Genomic DNA, 24,558 nt, shown 5'->3' with positions numbered 1-24,558 from the left:
GATACACATGCTCTGAATATTTAGGAGGATGTGTCCCCCCCTTGGATCTAAAACAAAAAGTATAATACATTATAAACCAAGGGCGTAAGCTTCATTTCAACACACTGGGGCTCTGGGAGTCCTCCACCAGAAAATTTTGAGCATCACACACTTAATATCCTGCATTCAAGTGATTTTTATGCACCAATTTCCACCTTTTCTGCATCAATGCACGATGTATATGTCTTTAATTTTGTGAAAATAAAAGTCCTCCGCTACTTTATGTTGTTCAGCAGGGACAAATGCACATATTTTGAATATTTAGGCAGATCTGTCCCCTGCGTCTGCCCCTGTTTTGATGCTGTGTTGCAGACCTTGGATGCTAAAAATATTGTATAACTCCTCTGCTCATGTATGTAACATATAAACCAAGGGCGTAGGCTTTGTTTCAACACTGGGACACACACATGAAACGGGGCTCTGGGGATCCTCCATAAGAAAAGTTTGAGCACCACACACTTATGGTGTAAATGTCTTTAATTTTGTCAAAGTAAAAGTCCTCTGTTACTTGAATGTGCTTCCTTGGGGGACAATTGCACATGTTGTGAATATTAAGGGGAGGGGGGGGGCGTGTCCCCTGTGTCCTCCCTGAGATCTCCACCTGTGTTTTGTGTTGTTTTGCAGACCTTGGATGTAAAAAATAAATGCATAACTCCTCTGTATGTGACAAACATCATATATAGGCTGCCCATGTGAAAAATTTTGTTTCATTGTTTTGAAATATCTAGTCTTTGCTATTTTAGTAGCACAGCTTTTGTCAGTGTTAGGGACTGTTTGTTATTTGTTAGGGGGGAGGGGTGATGCAAAAAGGAGGAGGCATGTAGAATAATTTTTCAAGCACTGGGGAGGGACTTGTTTTACCACAGTTTTTAAAAGAAAACTTCTGGATTTGGAAGACAAAAAGAATCATTGGATTTTCCAATTTCTGACAGTCCTTGGAAACAACATGTGCAGCGCATCTGTCAGGAGAAACAAAAACAAATAACAAATCTGAGCTTTTTTTAGAATAGTTTTTCCATTTTATTGTACAGACTGAACAGTCCTCTAAAATCATCTTCTAAATTATTGTCACTCAGAAAACATCTGATGAGGACTCTTATTTGCAAAGACTCTTAACACTTCATGTTGTTTTGTTGTTGTTGTAAATCTTACATCTTTTATAATACTTCTCAGTCTGGAACTTTTATTCAGTTATGCAGTCTTCATTTTTATTCTCTTCTTTTTATGTATGATTGTTGTTATTTAATAGGGGGGGTATCTTCATACGCCATTTTTGGCTTCTAACCGCTCCTGCACAATGTTTTAACTTTTAATTTCTTTTTCCTGTATTTTCTATACATGTATGTGCAAATAACCTAAACCAGAGAGAGGCCACTGTGTTTGAATAGTTGTTGTTTTATTGCGGATTTTTGTATTATATGTTGTATTTGTTGCATTTTAAATGTGTTATGATTGGCTGCTATCTTGGCAAGCTTGCTCTTGTAAAGATAGCCTATTTTCAATCTCAATGGGACTTTCTGGTTAAATAAATAAAACTGAATCAAAATTATTTTATTCTACATCTCATTTAAAATTTAAATTTAATTTAAAAAACACGACAAGAGTTAAAAACCAAGGCTTATTTCAACTCCAGGATTTCATCTTCAACTTTTATTTTTCAAACATCAAAGGGTAAGTTTTAAAAATCTCCTCCAGTCACCCAGGGAGACTCAAGGAAAAATATTTGTAGCCTAAGGGAGTTGGTGAAGGCATAAATAGAAGCTGTTCTCTCCTTTAAATCAGACAATACTTGAAATTCATCCTGGAGCCAAATCTTGGTTTAGAATAGTGATATTTAATCAAAATCACTTTATTTTACATCTCACTTAATAGTTGGCCAAAAATAAACCATTTGCACGAACTAACCAGCATGCACACAAGAGTAAAAAAAATAAAATAAAGAATAAAAAATCCAGGATTTACCCTTCAACTTTTAAATTTCAAACATCAAATGGTAAGTTTTAAAAATGTCCACCAGGCACAAGGAAAATATTTGTAGCTTAAGGGAGTCAGAGGGAGGCATAAATAAAAGCTGTTACTTTTTTATTCTTGTTTCCTCCTTTAAATCAAACAATACTTAAAATGCATCTTCCAAATCTGAGCTTAAATTAGTTCACTTGATTCTATGCCTCATTTTAAATTTGGCCAAAAATAAACCGTTTGCACGAACTAACCAGCATGTATGACAAGAGTAAAAAAAAAAAAAAAAAAAAATCTAAAAAAAAATACTCTTTAACTTTTAATTTTCAAAAATCAAAGGGAAAGGTTAAAAAAAATCTCCACCAGGCACTCAGAGAGGCCAAATGGAAAATATTTGTATCCCAGGGGAGGGTCAAAATAAAAATAAAAAAGTCACACCCCCGCCACTCCTCCCTGATAAATAAAGAACAGTCCCTTAATGAAATAAAAAATAGTAGCATCTTTATTTTAATCCGGCCATATTAAATAAGTGAGGATAAAGGAGGAGGGGAGCTGTGGAGGAGGTGGAGGAGGTGGAGGGGATCGGGGGGGAGAAGCAGGAGAAGGAGACAGAGACAGAGGAAACGCAGACCTCAGACCAGCCCGCCTCACCTCACTGTCCTCTCCCTCCGCTCCCGGTGTCCACACACAAATCTGACCGCGGATCAGCTCACTCGGGCTCCCTCCACACTACGAGTCACACCAACTGGGACTCAGACCAGAGGAAATCGTGTTCGTCGGCAGCCAAGTCCGCACGCCAAGACACATCCATAGCAGAGCACGGCGAGGGAACGGACGGTGTGATAAGACGGGGACTGAGATCCAGGGAAAAGGCTGCTGGTAGGAACAACAGCGGGGGTTTAACGCACATTTAGCGGCGACACGAGAGAGGACTGCCCGGCCCCGCAGAAGGAGAAGTATCACACGAAGCTAATTTCCAACGTTTTCTATTATTGGCAGCAGAGTGAGCTCCTCGAGCCACATTTATAAAGAGAGCTAGCGGAATGTAATGCTAGCAAGCTAGCTAATGTTAGCTAGCTAATTAGCTTGTCAGGCATCCAAGAGTCGGACGTGTGGTCTTTATTAAAATAGGTCACTGTTTGGCGTCGTTTGACTTTTGTTTTTTGGGAAAAGGCTGTACTTAATGTGCTTTGTCCTGAAGCCTGGCATAATGCTCTGCCTCGAATAGCTAACGCCAAGTTAAGACAATAAACAGCACAAGCTGAATGTATTGATGAAAAGCAGCTCAATATTATCCGTCTACGCTTTTTTGGGAAACCCATTGTGAATATCGAGCCGTGGACAAATCAAACGGAGCGGGGTAGAGAAACAGACTTTTGACTGGTGACTGTCTGCCGTCCAATGTTAATGTCGACCGACGTTGCATCTATAATGCTACCCGTTAGTCGGGGAATAATGGAAAGAGACATTGATACAGCAGCCGGACCGCTCGCGAACGCGGCCGGGGGTCCAGCAGCTGTCCGCGGGATGAAGCGAGGAGACCCGGAGCCCGACGCTCAGACAGCCGCTGCCCTGACTGACTTAGCCGGGGCGGAGTGCAAAAGACCAAGGATAGACGGCACCGGGAGTGTTGTTGGTGACATTGGGCAGGTAAGAAAGCAATGCAAACACATCTGTGTGTGTGTGTCTCCATCTCTGCTTCATGTGTGCAGCAGTGGAACAAAGTATCATCTGCCCTCCCCTTTCTTCTCCTCCAGCAAAAGCTTTTGTTCCCAAGCATCAGCAGGGAGTGATGATAATGTTTTGACAGGCCCCTTTTCCCCTCATCTACAACGTAATCATGCATCATTGCAGCAAATAGAAAATGCTTTAATTGATGAACGAATCAGGCCTGAAGTAAAGTAATGATGGTGTAAATGCTGTGTAGCTGTGCTCCTGGAGCTGCTCAGTGAGGCAGCATGACCAAGCCAGACAAAGGTAATATGATACAGGCTCCACTGCTATGACAGGCAGCAGCACAGCAAAGATCAGACCCATTCATCATGCCTGTCTTATATACGGAAAGTAAACCAGTGCCTTCTCACACTGTATTTTTCCTTTTATCCACATGGATGAAATTACTCAGACTTGTGATGATAATACACAGTGAGTCATGGCATCAAATCCTGATACACACTGCATGTGCCATTTATGGCTCCATGCCCCCCTGATTGTCGCTAGGTGTTAAAAGAGAGAGGCAGACAGCGATTGGGGGAGGGGTCACCACAGTGAAAGACAAAGAACAGAGCCTTTTGGTGTCGGCTGAAGGAGCATGGGGGCTCAAGGGGGGCGCTCCTTAACGGGGTCTTCCCTGCTTTCATGACTCTACTGCTGAGACAGCATCAGTAGCCAGACTAATCTGTGTATATTACAGTAAAGCAGGGGACTGCCGAGGCACCGGGTGCACCCCTCTCGCCTCCTCTCCCTGGATCTATTACTATTTGTTTCTCTCCCTCTCTTCCTCTCACATAATCACATGCACTGCACATCAGTCTTACACCTACACATGCTTTGAAGTGCCCATGATCCGGCAGCACAAGGGAGATTTTTAGCTGACGTCTGGTGTTTGAGTCCAAGGAAACAGCCCTAACAGTAGTCGAAGGGCGGGCGGACATGGTGTTGAGGTCATGTGCAGGTAATTGAATCCAGGGGAACTGGTAAAATGCTTTAATTGGCTGACCTGCTGCAGTGACAAATAGATCTCACGTAAAGCTCGGTGAGCCTCACAGAGGACGGCTGCTGCTGCTGATGATGATGGGGAAAGGTTATAGCCCTCCAGCGAAGATGATGTGACAATGAGCAGCATGGCATGGGGAGGATTCTCGCTGCCCATCAGTTGTATTGATCGCTGGGCACTGGAGAGAGGGGGGCAGACTGGGAATAGGAGGCTGGGAGGGGAGGGTGAGTTGATGGATGGAAAGTGATCTGTGGATGCACATAGGAAGAAAGGAGGAGGGGGGGCGAGGAGGTGGAGGACAAAGAGCAGTAAAGAGTGGGGTTTGAGTGGACATGATATTTGGGAGCAGCACAGCAGAGAGAGGAGAGTCAGACACATGTGGCCTTGATGGATAGATGTAGGGAGGAATAAAGGATGGAAGCAAGGAGAGAGCGGACAGAGAGGAAATCAGAGCCATTAGTTTGCATCCATCAGGGACCATGATAAAGGGTGAGAGGAGCGTGATGGATGGCGGGAATGACACGATCAGTTGGGGGGAGAGATAAGCAGGCTCTAAATGATTAATGGGGAATACCACTTTATGCAAAGGGTAAATAAAAAAGCAAAATGACATTGAGGGCTAATGCAGTCATGGTAGTTGCATGGCAGTCTCTCTGTGGTTGCGTGCGAGCGTGCTCGGGATGAGGAGGATGAGTTCAGCTCATAGCTAAATGCACCCAACAATTACCATAGTATTCCCATTGAAGCTGGAGGTAGAAGATTGCTGACCTTCCGGGCTGACTGTAAATCAGGACTGTAATAATAAATGAGAGTGCAGCCTCCTCTCTTTTGTTGCTCCTGCTCTCCTCCCCCGCTCTGCCTTATACAAACTGCACCCCCCCCCCCCCCCCACACACACACACACACACCCACACACACACCCCTGCTCCCCTCTAGCTGTCCTCTGAATTCTCCCCCAAGCATATTTCCAGATTGCTAATTGACTCCTGGTTCACAGGCTTTCAGTGTGCCAGTGAGGTGAAGCACCCCACCCCCTCCACTCTTCTACTGTCCCATCTCCCCCTGCCATCCCTCCCTGTCTCCATCACTCAAATCTATGCAACACCTATCACTTTTTCCCCAAGCCCCACCTCTGTCTCCTCTCTTGTTTTCCTCCCTCTTGCCTCGTCCCTCCCTTTTTTTTTTTATTTTTATTTTTATCCCACTGTCTCTCTGTAGTATTGATGCTTCCCCTTGGGGCAGTGCTGTGGTCCACTCAGATGCAGTGGGAGTACAGTTCTCTCGCAGCCCGTCTCTCTGTGTTTTCGGAGAGCCGATTTGTCCTATCGTTGGCAGTAAAGAGGCTTTGTGTCGCGCTAACGAGATCAAAGCTCATTTAGGAGAGGGCATTAACCAGACTGATCGCTTTAACAGGCCAGAGCAGAGGGAGGGGGGGGGGCCAGACGAGGGGTGGGTTGATATGAACGGACAGATCACTGAGATAGGTTGTTATTACCAGTCGGGAGTTTAGGTTTCACAATCTTCACCACAAGCAGTTTTCACTGAGCGCTGCTTATTTCTGTAGAACACTTACGTAAACTTTTTAGCCTCCCGAGGAGCCCAGTGAGAAATTTACTCTGTCATATTGGTCGCTAATGAAAATGTATTGCTGCCGCCAGTCAGCTCCCGAGCCGACTACTTGCCTCAGAAACAGGCATTAAAGGATCCTCTGGAGATGTGTCTTTATTTTTTTCCTCGGTGCTGCAAGTAAATTGCACCCAAAATATAAAATAGTTTTGCTATGAAGTGTAAAAACTCCACTCTCTGGGATATCTCATTTAAATTTTAAGCTCAAACTGTTATTTTTTCCACCTGTTAGTCAACAGAAACAAATCAGTGACTTTTTTTTAATGAATTACTAAAAAAAATTAGTAACTGAATTCAGCTCTATGAATATGATAATTAGCTTTATCTGCATTTTTTTTGTGCTTGTATGGTTTAGCTTAATATAAAAGGGTTAAATGTGAAAATAAACTTGATAATTACTAGCATGCATTCTTTTTTGAGGACATTGTCTGGTTAAAATCAATTTTGAGACAATAGTTGGATGATGACGAGAAAAATGTCTGTGTTATGTAACTGTAGAAACTTTGTACAAAATTAAACTTCACAGCAAAGCCCCCTATTACTAGTTTGGCATAATGTCTCATTAGAATATTTTAATAGTTAATAAAAGTGATGGAACACCGTGTTCTAAAAGTTGTAATTGTGCAAGAAGACCATGTGACAGGAAATGACATCACAGAAATGGACCCTGATCATGCTAACTGCTGCATGCCTTAGTTGTTTTCTTTCTTAGGGGTGTAAATCACTATTTCCTTATTATACAACATCATATTGATTGTTTGGACAATGATACGATATTTGCTAATATCACAAAGGCTGCCACAACATGGTTTTGTTTCGATTCAATTCAGGGGCCTGCGATCGATATGAGACAATAACACCTGCTTATTTAACACAGTCAGTTACAGAAGAAGCTGCCACCCCTTTCTGTTTTGCGTTTTTGGCCATAAAAGACAAAAACAGTGCAAAAATAACTGTAAATAATTGTTAAATGCAGTTAAGTTTACTTTAAACTAACTCCACAAAGCACATGGGATAAGTTTGCGTAAGAAATCTTTTCGTTTAGTCCCAAGCTATGATCTTTTGTCACTGGTATCCACAGATAAATGCTTTAAAGTAAAGTATCAGTACCAGCCTGAAAAGAACATTTCTGCAGATAAGATGACGCTTCATGCCATTTTAATTACTCGAATTAGGTCAGATTTGCCCTGGTTGTGACTACTGTCAGGATTGTCTCTATTATAGCATCATCCAAGCCTGTTGAAGCAGGAACAGTTATGCAGTTTCTGTTTAAAATAGTAAATATGGCATGTTAAACATGTGATTTGAGTGAAAGTAGTTTTCTTATTTTGCTCAGTGTACAATTTGAAAACCATTGTGTCTGCGTCCCAGGGGCATATGGTAGTTAGGATGTGTCAGATTTTGCACTGAAACAGCTACTGTATGTTTTACAGTATCGTCACATGACCAAATGCAGACTTGATGCTGGACAACATCAACAACATACATATTACCAGTCATCACTGCAAATCTGGATAAGACAAAAATACAGAATAAAATAAGATATTATTCATTAAATGGATTTTTCTGCTCAGCTACCCACCTCATGGGCCCCGGTGCAACCTCACTGCCTGCACTGTCTATATTTACGCCCCTGCTGCGTCTGCAGGTGGCCCGTCATGCTAAGAGTTGGCATCATAATGCAGTAAATCCACCACAGGAGGGACTTGATGTTCTCTGTATTAAGGTGGAATAAAAATCAGTATTGGCATCTGCAACCACTCAAAAGGAGTTGGAAATTTTCAGCATATCAAATAACAAAAATCCAATATTGTGCCTCCTAATTGTACAACATAAGACATGAGTTTGGTTTTCAAAGAAAAAGAAAAGAGACAAAAATAATGAACGTAATCATAGCATAGTGTCCCTAATCAGTCACTGTATGGCAATAAGATAAAATGCTATAGCTGGCTTTACTCATTTGCAGATAAGCTCAGTGGCTGCACAGCTAAAGTAGTAACCCTGCGTGTACCCAGAGAGCCTACAGTATCTATAACTGTAGCCTGAAAGTCTAAGTGTCCTTTGGAAATCAGCTGTCTGAATTATTCACAGGAAATGCGAAAAATCCGGAGAAGGGGAGCAGTGTTACAGAGAGGCAGGGCGGGTGGTTCAGGTTGTGTGTTAACATTTGTTACAGAGGGTCGCACACGATCCTAGTTAGTCTCACGTTATGCTCTCTACTGCTGTTTAATGATTGCTGTTAAACTTTGAGCTGCGGCACAATGGGGGAGTCACCCTTGACTTTTGAACCGGCAACGATAAGCTAAAAATTCCGCAGACTGAGTTGCTCAACTCATATTTTCCCTCACTCTCTTTCTCTCTCCCCTTCTGTGTGTTCAATTCAATTCACCGTGCTTTATCGTGCAGCCGCTGCATCGCCGGAGCATAAAGGAATAATCAGATTGGAAGAAGAGAGGAAAGCCACCATTCATAAAAAAAAACAGAGAATAGAATAGAGTTCTCTCTGTTGTGTAACGCACACTGCTTTCAGCTTCTTAACATGACACTCGCATGTTAGCACTCCCTTTATGGTCATCATGTCACCACTCCCCCCCCCCCAGCCTACATGCCTCCTCCCCAAGGCTGCCCCCAAACTGTCACATGTGCTCCCATCTCCACCCACACACAGACTGAAATGTCAATTCAGTGTTTCCCTTACATGGGGTCATTTGTGATGCAGTGCCACAGTGTTGTCACAGCTGCCACAGTGTCATGAATAATGAAAACTCAGTTATTCTGTTGAAACAGACCTGGATCCATGAAGATGTGTGTGTGATGTTTTGTCCTCCATAAGGTCAGCCATCAGCCATGTCTTAATACTGAGTCCAAATGTGATTATCAAGCACTGCGTTACTGATGGGACGCATTATCAACTAAGTAAACCACTGAGGATCTGTTAGAGCATGAAATGAAACCCTCACATAGACGTGTGTTCTAGTCTCATGTATGAGGCACTGTAACATAATGCACGCCCTTGGTGCTCTACAGGCTTTGCCACGACAAACTGAAATAATTAGATCTGACAGAAAACAATGAAGCAGCCTGTGCAGCATATTGATGCCAGTTACAGGACAAAAAAGGACGGGCAGCTTCTCACTTTTTTAATGAAGTAAAACCTTTGATGTACAATAAAATAATGAAATTAAACACAGTGCCAGAATTTTAGATAAGGATTTAATTATTAATTTGCAAACTTGTTTGACAGGGACCACGTACAACAAACATAAATGTCAATAGTCAAAAGCTAATTTTGATCCCCAGTTTCCAGGCAGGTGAACAACAAAACAGTGTATACATGACACACAACAACTACTTACTCTCCTACTTACTTACTTGTATGCCTCCACGGTGAATGAAGAATCTAACAAATGCGCACAGTGATCTTTAATTGACGTAATCAGGGTCCACATTTAACAACAGCAAAATTATATCAAAACATCTGTTTACAAACTCTGACACAATTCGTGCAGTGTAATCCAAATCTTTTATCCAGTCGTATGCCCAGCACTTCCCAAACACATTCATTTTCATTTAATGTTACAATAGACCCCTTTACACGTCCCGTTCAAGGTGGAAATGTGTCGCCGTTATTCGGCCTCACTGTTCTTCATAAAAAGTAAGATTTCAGAATGGGGGGATGGAGTTGTCTCGCCTAGTAACAGCGCAGAATAGATGTCTGTGTAAAAGGGACAGTCGGTAGCATGGGACGGGTTTGATGTTTTGACGACGTGTTATGTGTGCAACCTGCCCACGGGCGATTTAAAAGGCAGCTAGAAGCAGTTAGCAGCTAACTCAAAAACATGAACAGCAGCTTAAAATGTCCACAAATTGGAAAAACCACTGAGGTCTGAGAGGTCCTCACCCTCCGAGCAGATGACGAGATCATCCGCCATTTAACAGGGACAGTAAATGATTGTAATTGACATGTTATTCCATTGTTATGGTTTATAAAGTGTTGTCAATGTGTATTTTATATGTCACAGTAGAGGCTGATGCTGTTGTGTTAAACACCACTCTTGCAGTTTCTTTCGCTCCTGGGATGCCGGCGTGCTGCCTAAAATCCCACACTGGAGTGGCATGATGGCTGTGTTGTTTGGTTCTAGATTTAAGAAAAAGCCAGCTTAATGAAGGGAACTTGTAGCGGGCCTGTAGCGACTACTATCAATGAAAAAAGCCCCCTAGAGGCTGAGTAGGCCCCTAACTGTGACTCGCTCAAATTAAGTCCATGCTGAAGTCCAAAGATGCGTTTATGGTGTTTTACACAAACAAGTGGATAACTAAAGCAAAGTGAGATGAAATACAATTTTACGTGATGTGATTATGTCATGTGATAACGGTCGGAGCCTAAAACTCACCCTCTTTGTCTTAAAGATCGCCATGCCAGTGAATGAACAGGTGAAATAATGTGAAACCACACCCACACCTGTGCCGATTACTACCGGAAGTGAAAGTGGACAAAAGAACGTGTGCGGCCTGAACAAATAACAACAGAGGTTAAATACATATTCTGGCTTCTACAGGGCCTGTAGCATGATCTCTGTGTAAAAAGGGCTACTGTCAACACTTGCACCCAAGAGAAGCACGCTGTGAATGGTCTAAGCATTCACGTGCGCATTAGCTCCGCTTGAGCAGAGTTCAAACGCACTACATGCTTAGGCACGCTGCTCTGCCATGCGTGACACTGTCTGTACTGACTGTTTTAAATTGTGAGTTTGGACTAATCATATGACTGGATAAATGAGACCTGTATTATACTGCACAAGCTGTGTGTGAGTTTGTAAACCGACGTTTTAATAGGCCACACAGTCGGAGGAAAGGAGGTAGTCATCAATAAATGCATCCAGCAAATGCCCTCACAGCCACATTATTTTTTGTTACTGCCGGATTGGAAAGAAATTGCTTTCATCCAGTTCATATCAGACGTGTCTAACACTCCTACTCTTTTAGAAAGTACATAAACTAAAAAAGAAAATGGGTTGCTGCAACTTTCCCATTCTGTGGGCACATTTCGATCTGAAAGTGGTTCTGTCGTTTAAGAAATAAGTCCTCAGTCTGAGGGGGAACACTGCAATTTATCTTGGCTTTCTCCCTTTTCTCTTGGTTGTCTTTGTCTGTCTTTATGTCCCCGTATATCGCCCATCTCCATTGCATTTGTCATTTTCAACCTCATCATTTGGCTTTGATACCTTCTGGAGCATATCACATTGACAAATCGCATCCATCACCTTGTGGCCTGTGCCCTTAGGCCTGTTCTCTTCATTCCCCTACCTTCATTTTCTGCATTTTATAGCGGCTCCGTTTGATCCTCTCAAACAGTGTTAGGCATTTTTTTCCACTCAGCTGTGAGTTGTTAAATTCATGGAGTTTCAACCCGACTAGCCTAATTTAAGACTCATCACCACCACTAACACACCAAATTCTGCTTTCAAATTTTAAACTTCAAAGTTTCTTTAAGGTTTCTTTTAATATTTATCAGTTATTTTTTCAGATTTTTACTTAAGTTACTTTTTGAAAAACCCATGTGGACAAAACTTTCATCTGCATAAATCTGATCCACTGCACTGCACGTAAAAGAAAATATGTCCGGTTTAAAGCTGGTTCACATGTTACTTCTGTTATTTTGTTTTTCCTCAACAGTGGTGAAGAACACCTGAAGCAGTTGCATGCCAAATTAATTTGAGCACACTTGGCCAAACTGCCTCGGAAGTTAACGTATGACCAGTTGCTGACAATGTAGCATTTAAATGGCTATTTTTTAAAGAGAGTCTGGCGCAATGCTTATTTTCAGCAAACCCCATGATGAACAATAAGGTAAAAGATGGCGCACTGTTACGGTGCTTATTGTTAGCGTGTGTGTTAGTTTAGAGTGTGCGAGTGCCTACAATCAGACGAAACGGGTTTACAGCCAGATGGCTTCGATTATTTATTTGCGATTTTATGAATTATTATGTTGTCTGTTTTTTACTTGCTTGTTCTAATGACTAGTTGGCACCTGATCAGATGTAGCACTCCTTATCTTGTTGTATAAACTTCGTGCAAGGCTAACTATTTTGTTTTCTTTCTCAAAACAGCATCACTAGTTAGCTAAAAACACCAAATCCATCGGCACGTTAGTCGTTCACTACCGAGTCAGTTTGTCAAAGGCATTGTTGGGCTCAATACTCAAAAAATGTTATGTGCTTAACACGTCACTATTTTCAAAAGTAACGTTATTACTGTACTTATTACTCCCTACCAACAATAATTCGTGACAATACTCCTCAAATTTCCTTTGCATGAGCGTCTCTGAGTGAATGTCACGGTAATCACCTATAAGCGCAGCTAAGGCTAGATAGCTTGCTAATGTTTTTTTACCTGTGGGTCTTTTGACCGATATTTTCCCAAGGATCTACCCGAAACACGGAGAGTCAGTCGTGGAGATAGGCAACATATTATCCACAACATACCCAGCAGCGAGTTTCATTAGTTCTTTGTCGCTTGTAGCCTCCAGCTGTCAACGATTAAAATCCAGTTTTGGTTGTTGAGCCAGTGTGGGGGTATGGTCAACCTCTGGTGAGGTGAGGTGTACTACTTCTTTTTCTTTATCTGTTAAAGGGCAGGTGGCAATTGGTGTTGAAGGTGCATTACCGCCCCCATCTATGGGCGCATGGGTGGTTTGATTATATTGAAGATTTATTGAACATTTATTATATCTCTATTAAGGAAAACTATATCGAGTTGAATGTCGTTTTTTTTCCCCAGCCCTACTTTACACAAATAGTTACGGGGAAACGAAACATTACTACAGCAACTCTTTACTTTGAATGAGTTACTGCCCATCACTGGTAACTGGCACCGACGTTATCTTCACCTCTCTCCTCTGCTCCACTCCTCGAAGTGAAACACAGCAGCAGAAGATACTAATGGCTGTGTGAGATTTTTAGCAGCGGCGTCATAACTGAATACTGGGGAAACACTGCATCTTGTGATGTTAGTGAGGCTGTTAAAAGTCATTTGACCTGATTCTGGCTCCAAGACCTCCATCACACCTTCTGTTTGGGTGAGAGGCTGGCTCCAAGCCACAGTCCTCCACAGTTACATGGGTCGTGTTTTTGTCGAACGTGTCAGGATTTGGGTCTTTTGGGTAATGATTTGTTGGTGGTAGCAGGTGGGATTTTTCTTACATTTGGTGATGATTGAGGCCGCGATAAAGCCAAGTCCACCTCCTCGGGCTGTTCTGTTCGGGACAACTGGATGCCTGCAGCAGCCCCCTTAATTATCCCGCTCCCCTCCTCCCTCTGTCTCCCCTCCCCTCTTACCATCTGTTGACCTCATGTCATTTTGCCTTCCTGCACCACTGCTGCTCCTTTTTCTTCCCTTGCTCCTACCCGTTAGCTCCAGCAACTCCCCAACTTCTTTCCTTCTCCTAAAATAGCAAGTTGGAGAGAGTGAAAATAAACAAGAGAGACGCCCTTTAGTTTTGCCTTCCGTGGAGTCAGAGAGGGGGACAGACAGAGAGAAGGAGAGAGGGTGTTTATGTGTATGTGACTGGTTTTCTGTGCTTTTGCTGATCCCTGCCAGTGCAGCCTGAAGCCCTCACAGTCAGCCAGCCGGCGCCTTCAAAGGCTCCTCCTCGCTCGCAAACTATATGGAATTAACTTAATGGAAACTTGCAGAAGTGCAGTACGAAAGCCCGGCTTTCAACCCGGACAGGCTTAGTGCAGCATGACGTGTTCGTTCTTTATTTATTTATTTAAAAAAGTATGGCAGGCATCAATGAGGGTGCCTTTTGTGTACTTATCAAGACACGCAGACATGTCATTTACTTAAAAGCATTGGCGTATGGCAAAGGGAGTGTGTGTGTGTGTGCTTTAGTGTGAGTAAACAAGAGTCTCTAAAAACGAGGTATCAAGTTCAGACCCCCGGTCCCTTCCCCCACCCCTTAAGAAAATATAAATCACATGGCATTCCTCACTTATGACTCATTGTCTCCATTTCGCAAATGTTTTACTGCTTTATATTTCTCTCCCCTTTCTTGGCTTTGGCCGTCTTATTCCCCACATTCCTCCACCTCCTGTGTGTGTCTGTCTCTGCCCTTATTTTCATTCTGTTCTCTCTGTTCTTTTCTTTCCTTTCGTTCTCCTCTGTCCTACCCCCATCCATCCACCCCTCTCCTCTCCACTCCCTCCCTCTCCTCTTGCAGACAGATTGATTCCAGATGTTGCTAAACTCTACCCTGCTCTCCCTCCTCCCGCTCTTCTACGTAAACTCCTCCTCCTCTTTCTTCTTTCCACTCTGTCCACTGCAGAACAAACAGTGACTCTATAATTTGATGGTTGGGTATAATTTTGGTTTAGATTTCACTGGCGTTCCAGTTTTCCTCACAGTTTTTGTAGCTAGTGCAGCGCCTTCAGCCTCACAGCACTGATTCTCAACACTTCAATCACCTGTAATTGTGTGTGTTTTGAAGTAATACAGTTAAATTATCACATTTCCTCTACTGCTTCGTCCCACTAGCAGTGCTCAGCTCCAGTTTTTGGTGCACTGAAACCAGAGCGTCAGTGCAGTCCTATTTGAAATGCAGCACAGAGTTGGTAACTCCCAACATACATCTTTTTTTACTTAGAATAGGAAGAGTTTTCTCTTTCCCGTTGACATTGCCCAAGGCTTTGTAGACTTGAGATTCAGCTGTGAACAGCTTCCTTATACTGCCTTGCCATGTGTGCCGTGGTGAGCACCAGCAGCTTTATACACAGTCAGTACTTTGCTGAATCTAAGCCCGTCCATTCCCTCTGTAATTGTGGCGCACCAAGGAGAGTGTTCCCCCTGGGGACGAGGCACGAGGGGGAAATTGGTTCCAGATGAAACAGGAAGTGGAGAGTGGAGACAAAGAAAGGGTTGTTTCAGACGGGGGAAAAGGGAGGACGGCCCCCGACTCTGGACGCACACACACGGAGTCGCAGTTTATTGCATCAGAAGAAAAGGCTTTCTTTTCTCATTCTTACCTGTTCCTCACATCTGGGACGTTTTTTTAACCTCACGCTCTCGTTCCCCCTCTGCTTCCCTCTATCCAGCCCCGTCTAGACACTCCTTCATTCATCTGTACATCATCACCACATCTGTTTTTGGTCTTAAGCAGGGTTTATACTTATGCATTGAGTCAGTGCTGTACCTACAGTGCAGGCTCTGCGTAGACGTGTACCCTACACTGTAGTCTGTGGTAGCGTATGCCATAGCCTAAACAGTAGCCTTACGTGCTACATGCTATTTGTAAACTGATAACCATTTCCCTCAGTGGAAACAAAGCTTTTATTTACTTTTATTTCACAGATAATTAACAATAAATTGTGAAGACAATAAAGCCTCCACAAAATAGCATTTTAAGTCTTTTGTGTGATCTATCGTGGCTTCATATGAGTAGAGGAAAAATCCGCTAGTCGCGAGACTAATTTTTGCAATGGGAAATGTCATAGCTTATTCTTAAGTTAGCATGCTGTAGCTGCTAGGCTAATTTATGCAATTTAAAATGACAAAAGCTTTTGCAAATAATGTTAGCATGTTGTATTTGTTGGCAAAATGTGTCTTGTATAAGACAGTTGTTTTATCGGTGAACCTTGTGAGTGATAATGGAGCTAAATTTTTTAACGTTACCTTTGTTTAATGTTTCTGTTGTTCATGGCTTCATAAGAGTAGAGGAAAAGTCTGCTAGCTGCCAGGTGAATTTATGCAGTGTAAAATGTAACTTATACGAATGACGTTAGCATGTTGTATTTGTGGGGAAAATGTGTCGAGCAAATCGGGTCGTACCCGACTCAAAATGATGTCAAATGAATCAAATTCGGCTGTATAATACGAATATTTGACAAGTTTTAAAATTTGAATGAGGTTCAGCGAGACGTTCAGTGTGACAGCAGCATTCATATGATACAGTAAACAAGCTCATAGTGCTAATGACGCTTTTTGCCAATTCACCACATCCAAGCAGAAGAGAGAAGATGATGTTATCTCGGAGCTTTATGGCAGTGGTTCCCAACTGGTGGGTAGCAGTCCAAAAGTGGGTTGTGGGTCCGTTCTGACTGGACAAGAATGTCAAGTTTATTAAAAAAACACACTTTATTTTGAAGTACAGGGAATTCCCGGCACAGAGCTTTTATTTTGAAGTGCAGTGTCCTGCTGTAGAGTGAGTGACTAACAGACAGCTTCTTGACAGAGACAACAAACTACCTCGACCACATGGCCAAACACAAGTATGATGCTAAATATAACGAGCTTTGTGGACCTTGAACTGATGACTAAGGAGAAATCTGGACCTCGTTGCTGGAACAGTTGGGAACCACTGCTTTGCGGTGTAAAGTTTCTCCTCCTCTGTGCCGCAACAACTGTCGCCCTCTGTACCGAAGAGTAGCATGACAGTCAGGAGTCCTCACTCCTCAGCAAAACCTGCTCTACTTGAAGCAGTCTCAGTCGACTGTGGGGTCTCCGATTAAGGATTCGAATCTCCGACTTTCAGGGTACTGCCCTACAAGCAAAAGACAATTGTTTTTTTCTGTGAACACAAACTTTGTACTTGAGTTTTATGTGGTTGCTATTAAGCCACTTTTTTGTGTGTTTAAGCTGTATTGATTTATTTAAACTTTACTGCACTTCACAGAAACTCAGACTCTGCGTAGAGCTGATGCACAACTTTAAGTCATCCTTAAACCAGCATATCTTTAAGTCCCAGTCTTACACTGCAGGATCAGCTTTGATAGCTTTTTGTCTGTATGTTTAGACAGACAGTGTGTCACTCTGATGTCACAGTGGCCCTCTGTCTCAGACTCTCGCCCTCGATTGGCTGGATGAATGTTATCAGGAAGTGATTTCCGCAGGAGGCAGCTCGAGGTCAGGGCCAGGAGGTTAACTCTGTTGATGCTCCTCAGAAGCCAAGTCTGCCCTGCTCAATGCTGTGGCATCACACGGCCCACACTCAAGCTGTTTGCTGAATGGACGAGTGCATTCAGGCCGAGGGGCAGCACGGGGATTTGAGACATTTTTGTCTGCTCCTTAGTCCTGCAGATTAAATGTAATGAAAACATCAGCAGTTCTGTGAGACTGCCCCATCCCCCAGCACATATATATGTACACACACACACATCTCTCTTTCTTTCTTTCACCCCTCAGACCTTCTCCCGTCGTCTTCTCTCTCTCTCCTCCTCCCCTCCCCCTCCTCGCCTTGTGAGACTCATGCCTCAAGGAGAGCAGAGGCATGAGTCTCACTAGGCGGTCATGTTTTCTCTGCGAGGCATGCCAGCAGGCTAGACTGTGCCGGTGTCATCTCCCCCTCTCTCTGCTGTCAAAATATCATCGTTTGGTTAACTTTCCCCATTGTTCCAGCTCTCCCCCTCTTTTGTCTTTTCTTTTGCCTCCTCCTCCTCCTCCTCCTCCTCCTCACCTAACTCCACAGCAAACAATGGCTGCTCTCGCCGGGGCAAAAAAAATGACACGCTGGAGAAAATGATAGTTGGAGAGAAAAGAGTAGGAGAGACCGAAATAATCTAATTAAAAGTAATTACTGAGCAATTAACCACAACACTGGTTTCTGGGGCAGGGTCGATGAGGGATGGGGGGCTCACCCTCTGCTCGTGGATTTTGATTGGTTAGCACGGCTGGATATGTAAGCTCTGCAGTAGTGGTTCACCAGTCATGGCATCCACACGGCTGTTAACTGTTAACTTAATTTAACCAGTCTTTTATCTTCAGGGAACTGTCTTCTGTCCTCGCTTGAACTTTGTTCTGTTACTAAGCATCATGTTTGTCATTTTATAATCACGCACACTGAAAAACAAAAGCACTGTAATGTTTAGAGGTTGTTTTTTTTATTTGTTTGGATCATGCTTTTAGTTTATAGAGGTCTTGTTCTAATAATACCTCTGGCGTATTCTCTCGTTAGTCTGAAAACAAGCCAAGTGGAGCTTTTTCTGTCGGTGTATTTCACCCGAAATGTAAAACTTTCTGCCTGTCATGCTGCATCCACTCATTTTTCAAAAGCCCAGCCACTCACGCCGCTCTCTTCCCTCCTGTTGTCTCTTGCAGAACAATGAGCCTTTAAACCCCGGTTTCCATGGATACCCACCTCACAGTCAGGTAAGAGATTAGTGACGGCTTGCACAACCTCTGTAACAATAAATTAAAAACTAACATAATACAGAATCCTTGAGTCACTTGAGATATGCTAGTTTTCATCCACACAGTCCCCCTTTGAAGGACCATTAATCAAATGCTCATTGAGGTTTTTTCTTAAAGGATGTAAAAGGAGAATTCGGTGCTGTGTCAGAAAACTGAGACAAGAATAAAACAGCACAAGGATAAATTCACTCTCGGTAGTGCCTAAAATTTGATACAGAAGTGCGATATTTTCTGAATGAAGTATAACATTCATATTAGGGATGTTAACGCTGAACCACTGAGAATATTTTTGACCTGTTACGCATTTTGGTTGATTGGTTAATTGCACACACACACACACACACACACCCACGCGCACACACACACACACACACACACACACACACACACAGTGCTATGATCTGGTAGGGGACTCCCATTGTGTGTAGAAGAACACAGGACATTAATTAACATGAGATCCTGACTGATCCTGTTGACATGTCTGGAGAGTTAAATAATCAATGGAGTGTGTCTCATGCGTGAATGCGCAGAGTCTCTTTTAATGGGGAGACGCACATATCATTTCTGCTGTGGTGGGAACGCCACAGTGAATATAGCTGCATTCTGCGCATTACTAATAAACAGTTAACGATATGATGCACCTCGCTAGCTGGCTCCTTAGTACGTTGTGTGCTGTGTGTGTACAGGTTCAATGAAAGGAGAGAAGTTAAATGAGCCTATGTTGGACCCAGGCCCAGTCAATTAAAAAAAATGTCTCGAGTCCATCGTCTTTTGACCCACTGGGATCCAATTGAACCCAGTGGGTCCTATTGGATCCCAGTGGGTCTTGCAGACCTCTTAAGCCTTGTTTAGACTTATTTTTGTGTTTCCATTGCCATAAATTGTGGATGGTACCAACAGAACCACTCCATTCCATCTTGGGATGCAAATTGTAAGCACTATATTTAAGTGATCATTAGTAACATTAACAATCACGTGATTGATTAATCGTGATTTAAAATGCAAACATAAAAACTTTGCTAATACCAAGCAATATCGAATGCTCACAGGACCATATTATATAATCTCTGACAGCATTGTGTAGCCTATTTAACATATAAAGAGTAGGGATGCATGATAATGTCGACCTCAAGTTGGCTGGTTCTGGATGACCGGTTGTTCCCAGATTAACAACCAAACATGGCAACGCTGCTTTAGATTCTATGCCGCTCAGATGTGGTACAAATTGCCCGAAGAGCAAAGACTCGAGACAATACAGACTAGGGATGCACGATAATACTGACATGTTTGTACCGTTGGTATATTGGCTTTAAGATAAAATCGTAATCGGCCAAGATTTTTTTTTATTTCTTATTTTGCATAATGAAAAAATATTACATACACCTAAAGTAGCGTAATTCATGTCTCCATCTGTGGTGGGCCATCACGATAAGATTATGCATGCACGATATGATGTTAATTCCACTACAGAAGAGACTTGATGATCACTAGAATTATGTAGGGAAAAAAGTGGATACATCGATATCGGTTATCGGTCAAATTAGTTGTTACATATCAGCATGTTGGATATCGGCAAAAATCCAATATGGTGCATCCCTAATGTAGAGGCCTAGACATGTGAAACACATATAACTAGTATTGCTTTGATTTGGTAGCTTCATTTTCAAGTGTCGCCATGCTCTTTTTCCAGACCCCAAGATAGCCGCCTTATCACAAAATAGTTATGTTGCGTCCTTTAATTGATAATGGTCATTAGCCATGTTTCCATCAGTCTGTTTAGATGCACATCTAGAAGTATCGCATCGGAAAATTATGATGGAAACGCCAAAATTCGAATTAAAATCCCCTGATTCGCACAAACTAAAATACGCTCGCTTTAGCCGGGTTTTGGTTGATTCGAAAAAATGTTGATTCGCAAAACGGGAGATGGAAACAGTTATGTTCAAATTAAGTCTGATGTAGCGCACCTCTCTCCATGGTGATATCCACACTCCGGGTTGGGAAGGCGGTAATGCATTTACAAGCTGGTTGCCAACCACCATAAAACATAGAAGAAGAAAAATGTGGGACTTGTTTTGTTTCCGGTTCTGCGGAAAACTTGCGCGAGTTCTTAGTTTTCACCAAAGTCCCTACATTTAATGCAAACACACAGGATTCATATTTCTTTTAATGTGCATTGTCCCAATGATTTGAATCACTTTTGGATGGAAACATAGCTACTGAAACATGCTTTCGAATCACACCATTCTACTGATAGCTACAATGTTAGAGGAGGCTACACATATATATATATATTATATATATATATATATATATATATATATATATATTATATATATTTCAGAATCAGATTTTTATTTGATTAATTAAATGTCACTTAACATGTTAACTTTTACCCTAAACAATTAATCGATCATTGATTAATTATTATCATGCTAAATTCCATTCTATTTTTTCTTCATTCCTCTGGTGTGATACATGGCGCACTGATCTGATACTAAAAGGTGGAGCTAGACACACTGCAGCTCCTTTGACTGGTCAATAGAGAACCGTCACACTTGCTTGACAAGGAGTCAATAAAGAAACTGTAATTTTTGAGTATCCCATTAATTGTGACAAGACACTGTAAACATCCCAGTTATTTCTTATTCTGAGAACATTGGCATGACCTTGTTCCGTGGACCCGAGATTAACTGGTAGATCTTGGAATCCAAGTAGATCACTTGGATCTGAAGCAGATCTACTGGCCACTAGTGATTATTTCCAACACTGCCATGGACGATCAACAAGGTGCAGATGTTCAATGAGACTATCCAGTAACAACCCCGCCCACATTTAAGAGTACTGTCTTTGGTGGAATTGCTAAACACATCTAGGGTCTAGGTACATGTCCATACGGCTTGCGTACCGGTTCTAAGGGTACTGTAGGGAAAATGTTTGGTGGGAACGCGGCTTATACCACAACCTTGCCCATGAGGGAGAGGCTTAGAGTGAGGTGAAACGGTGCTTGAGGGAAATCATCCAATCTTTGATGACACATACTCTTCTGCAACAATGACGCAATCAAAATGCAGCAATATACTAAAGAAGAGGCATTAGAAAATAAAATAAAGGGCAAGACATTACAACACAAAGCATTAATATTTCAGCACCTCTAAGTGGGTAGCGCTTCAAAATACAGAGCCAGAGCTCATTGGGCCGGCGGAGCACCAAAGGTAAAGGAACGTGCTTCTTGTATTTCAAGTCATTCTGCAGTTTTTGTTAGAAAATTAATCAGTTAATTATCTTACTGAGCTATGGAAAGCAAAATGAACCATAACTGACATCCCTAGGTTACACTACGGCAGCTGACTCTTAACTCTCGGTCAGGGGAAGATGGTTTCGTCCATCTTGTCCTGTAGCAGGCTCTGTTGCACTACAACATCATTATGGAGACAGTTATGAAGTTCTGCGGAGGCTCTTGATATTTCCTCAGCTCCAGCCTTTGGTAGCATATAAATGATGGCTGTTAGAAGAATTGATGAAAGGGGAACTGGTGGTAATTGAGCTTCTGTTTCAAAGGCTTGACCCTCAGAAAGAGAAACTACGCTATCACCTTCTTTAAACTAAGCTCTGCACACTCTGTTCTGCAGCCCCGTTTCACAATACCGTTTCTCTCCCCTCACACTTTCTCTCTTTTTTATGCCTCTCTCTCAGCCTCTCTGTCGCTTTCTCATTCTAAGTGTCTCTCCATGCATATTGCTGTCAGTAATGAGTGCCTTATGTGTGCAGCGTAGCGGCAGGGTAGCTGACTATTTTCTTATCTACCTCCAAGCAGCAGAGCACATTGAGCGGCTCAAACCAGCTCGATGCTCGTGTGTGTGGAAGTGTGTGTAGGCACGCGCGAGCCCCGGTGTGTTTATGCGAAAGGCCTCTGTATCTGAGCACTTGCGTGCATGAGCCTTTGTCTCCGTTTGTGTGCGTGCGTCTCTAGCTGGTGTTTGGGATGTGCAGCTCTCTGGCAGTGCCACAGGAGGGGAGTGTTGGTCTGCGTGCCTGTTCCCCACAACCTCCCTCTCCAAATCACAATATGGGAGATTCTCACAGGCCTCATCCTCTTCTCCTGTATCCTTTTTTTCCTCTCTTCACTCTCCAATCCTCAGTATCTCCTTTCTTGGGAATACAGTGCTCCAACAGAGCGAGCGAGAGAGAGAGAGGCTCGACTGTTAGATCTTGGCTTCAGGTTTAAATTAGATTGTATTTAGACTTCCCTAGATTTCCTTTCCCTTGTGTCCAGTGTTTTGTCTGGGTGTTGATCTGACATCAAAAAATTTGATTGTGAGAGAGACAACAGGCGAAACAAGAAACGAGAGGACAAGGCAGAGAAGTAGAGCAGAGGTAAAACAGAAATGGAAGCAAGTTATTTAAGATGGCTTGCCTGCAGGGCACAAAATCACACAATAGTCAGCTGCACAGTAAGAGCAGTCTTATATTCCGGTCTCGGCCCCGTCTGGGTTCATGTGCTTGTAAGACAAACACCTGGGCTTGTGATGTGTGACACTTGTGATCCGCAGTACGTCTAAACTCTTGTCATCTGTTCGAGTCAAAGCCAGCGCACACTGCCGCATTTGTTTAATAAATGATTTAAAAGTCGTCCCTGCTAATGCATTCTGCCCTTGAGCACACATATTAGGAGACTCCTGCACACTAGCTGCTGATTATCATGCAAATGGGGCTAGCCTGGCCTAGCTTAGCCGGATCGGCTCGCTCATTGCTGCAGTACATTTGTCTTGGTAATGCTCCTGTCTAGTGTTATGCATGCATGTTTGAACTGCCTGTAGGTCTGCCTGTGTCAATATGAGTGTGTTAAGTGGTGACAAGCTCCTGTGGGCTCCTGCTGCTGCACATAGTGAGTAGTAAATGTGTGTGTGTGTGTGTGTGTGTGTGTGTGTGTTAGTGTTTGTGTGTGTGTGTGTGTTAGTGTTTGGGTGTGGGTGTGCAAATGGCCATTCAAACCCCTGGGGCTATACATGTCTCCTGCTGTTTAGGTCACAGAGATGATCAGGGCTAACAACAAACACACACAAACACATGCACAAACAGGTCATAGTGGCTCCACACCCGAGCATTTTTTAGCAATAATCATAAGCCCCTTTCGCACCGAAAAACCCACTAACATCCTGCTTTTGTATTCCATGGGTGAGATTGCAATCGTTATTCACCCCCAGCTCAAATGACTCGACAGTAGTCACAGCTATTTATCGGCTCCAGCTCCAATCGGCTTAGATCGACAGTGATGAATACAACACCCGAGTGGATGTGCTAATTTTAGCCCCTTTGCAGGCGCGATGGAGGAAAGTGCTGCCACAAACTACCGTCTGCCTCCATCAAAGCAGTGCTCAAACATTGTTTAAAATTAGTCAGTACCAAGTTTAAACTACAGACAAATAATGGACATAAAAAAAGAAGTAACCAGTGTAACATTTTCGCAGGCCTCCATGCTGCTTTCTACCGTTTACTAACATCAAAAGTGACACATCCAAAAAAAACAACAACATAAACGAAACAAAAAAAAATTAGAAAGCCATACTCTCTGCTGCAGAGCCATGTAGCCGAGCTGCTGGCAGGGTGTAAAATTAACTTTTTATCTCATCTGCCATTGGCCAGTGACTCCCAAAAATTTACCGGCCATACATATTTTTCACCAGCCAAATAAAAAAATCATACATTGTTTGACTACAAATAATTACCTCACGTTTTTAGTATGAAAATCCAACCCTGTCCTCTGTGTTTCTCTGGTGTGCTTGCGGCAAAGGCTGCAGCTCATCGTGTTGGTGTGGGGGTTGTAATTCAGCCATGACCGTGGCTGGCCAGCCTCGTCGTAGTTTCCATTTTTCAATAAAACGCTGTGCGACATTTGTACTCCGTTTAACTGTCTGTTCTTCTTGTCCAAGTCCAACATGTTCATCTTCGTTTCCCCCCTTTTCTGGCGGTTGCTTCACGCCAGGAATGTGTCACCACATCATGCTCAGAAGTTACCATAGAATGCTTGGGAA

The 24,558-nt window shown here is 42.8% G+C and overlaps 1 protein-coding gene across 3 annotated transcripts in view; it reads left to right on the top strand.

The window, feature by feature from the left end:
• Positions 1–2,549: 2,549 nt before the first annotated feature.
• Positions 2,550–24,558, top strand: part of LOC117269017 (RNA binding protein fox-1 homolog 2-like) — an 80,443-nt gene continuing 58,434 nt past the window's right edge. Inside the window, exons 1-2 of one of the 3 annotated variants that reach the window (XM_033645833.2) lie at positions 2,550–3,648; positions 18,431–18,481. In XM_033645833.2, coding sequence (XP_033501724.1) covers positions 3,400–3,648; positions 18,431–18,481 — 300 coding nt within the window. In that variant the 5' untranslated portion in view covers positions 2,550–3,399. The remainder of the gene's footprint in view (positions 3,649–18,430; positions 18,482–24,558) is intronic. The other 2 variants (XR_013488002.1, XM_033645834.2) reach the window with 2 other exon arrangements.

This window comes from Epinephelus lanceolatus, chromosome 18 (assembly GCF_041903045.1).
Source record: "Epinephelus lanceolatus isolate andai-2023 chromosome 18, ASM4190304v1, whole genome shotgun sequence".
NCBI lineage: Eukaryota > Metazoa > Chordata > Actinopteri > Perciformes > Serranidae > Epinephelus > Epinephelus lanceolatus.
Note: the sequence above shows the minus strand (reverse complement) of the source record. Positions and strands in the feature narration are given on the sequence as shown.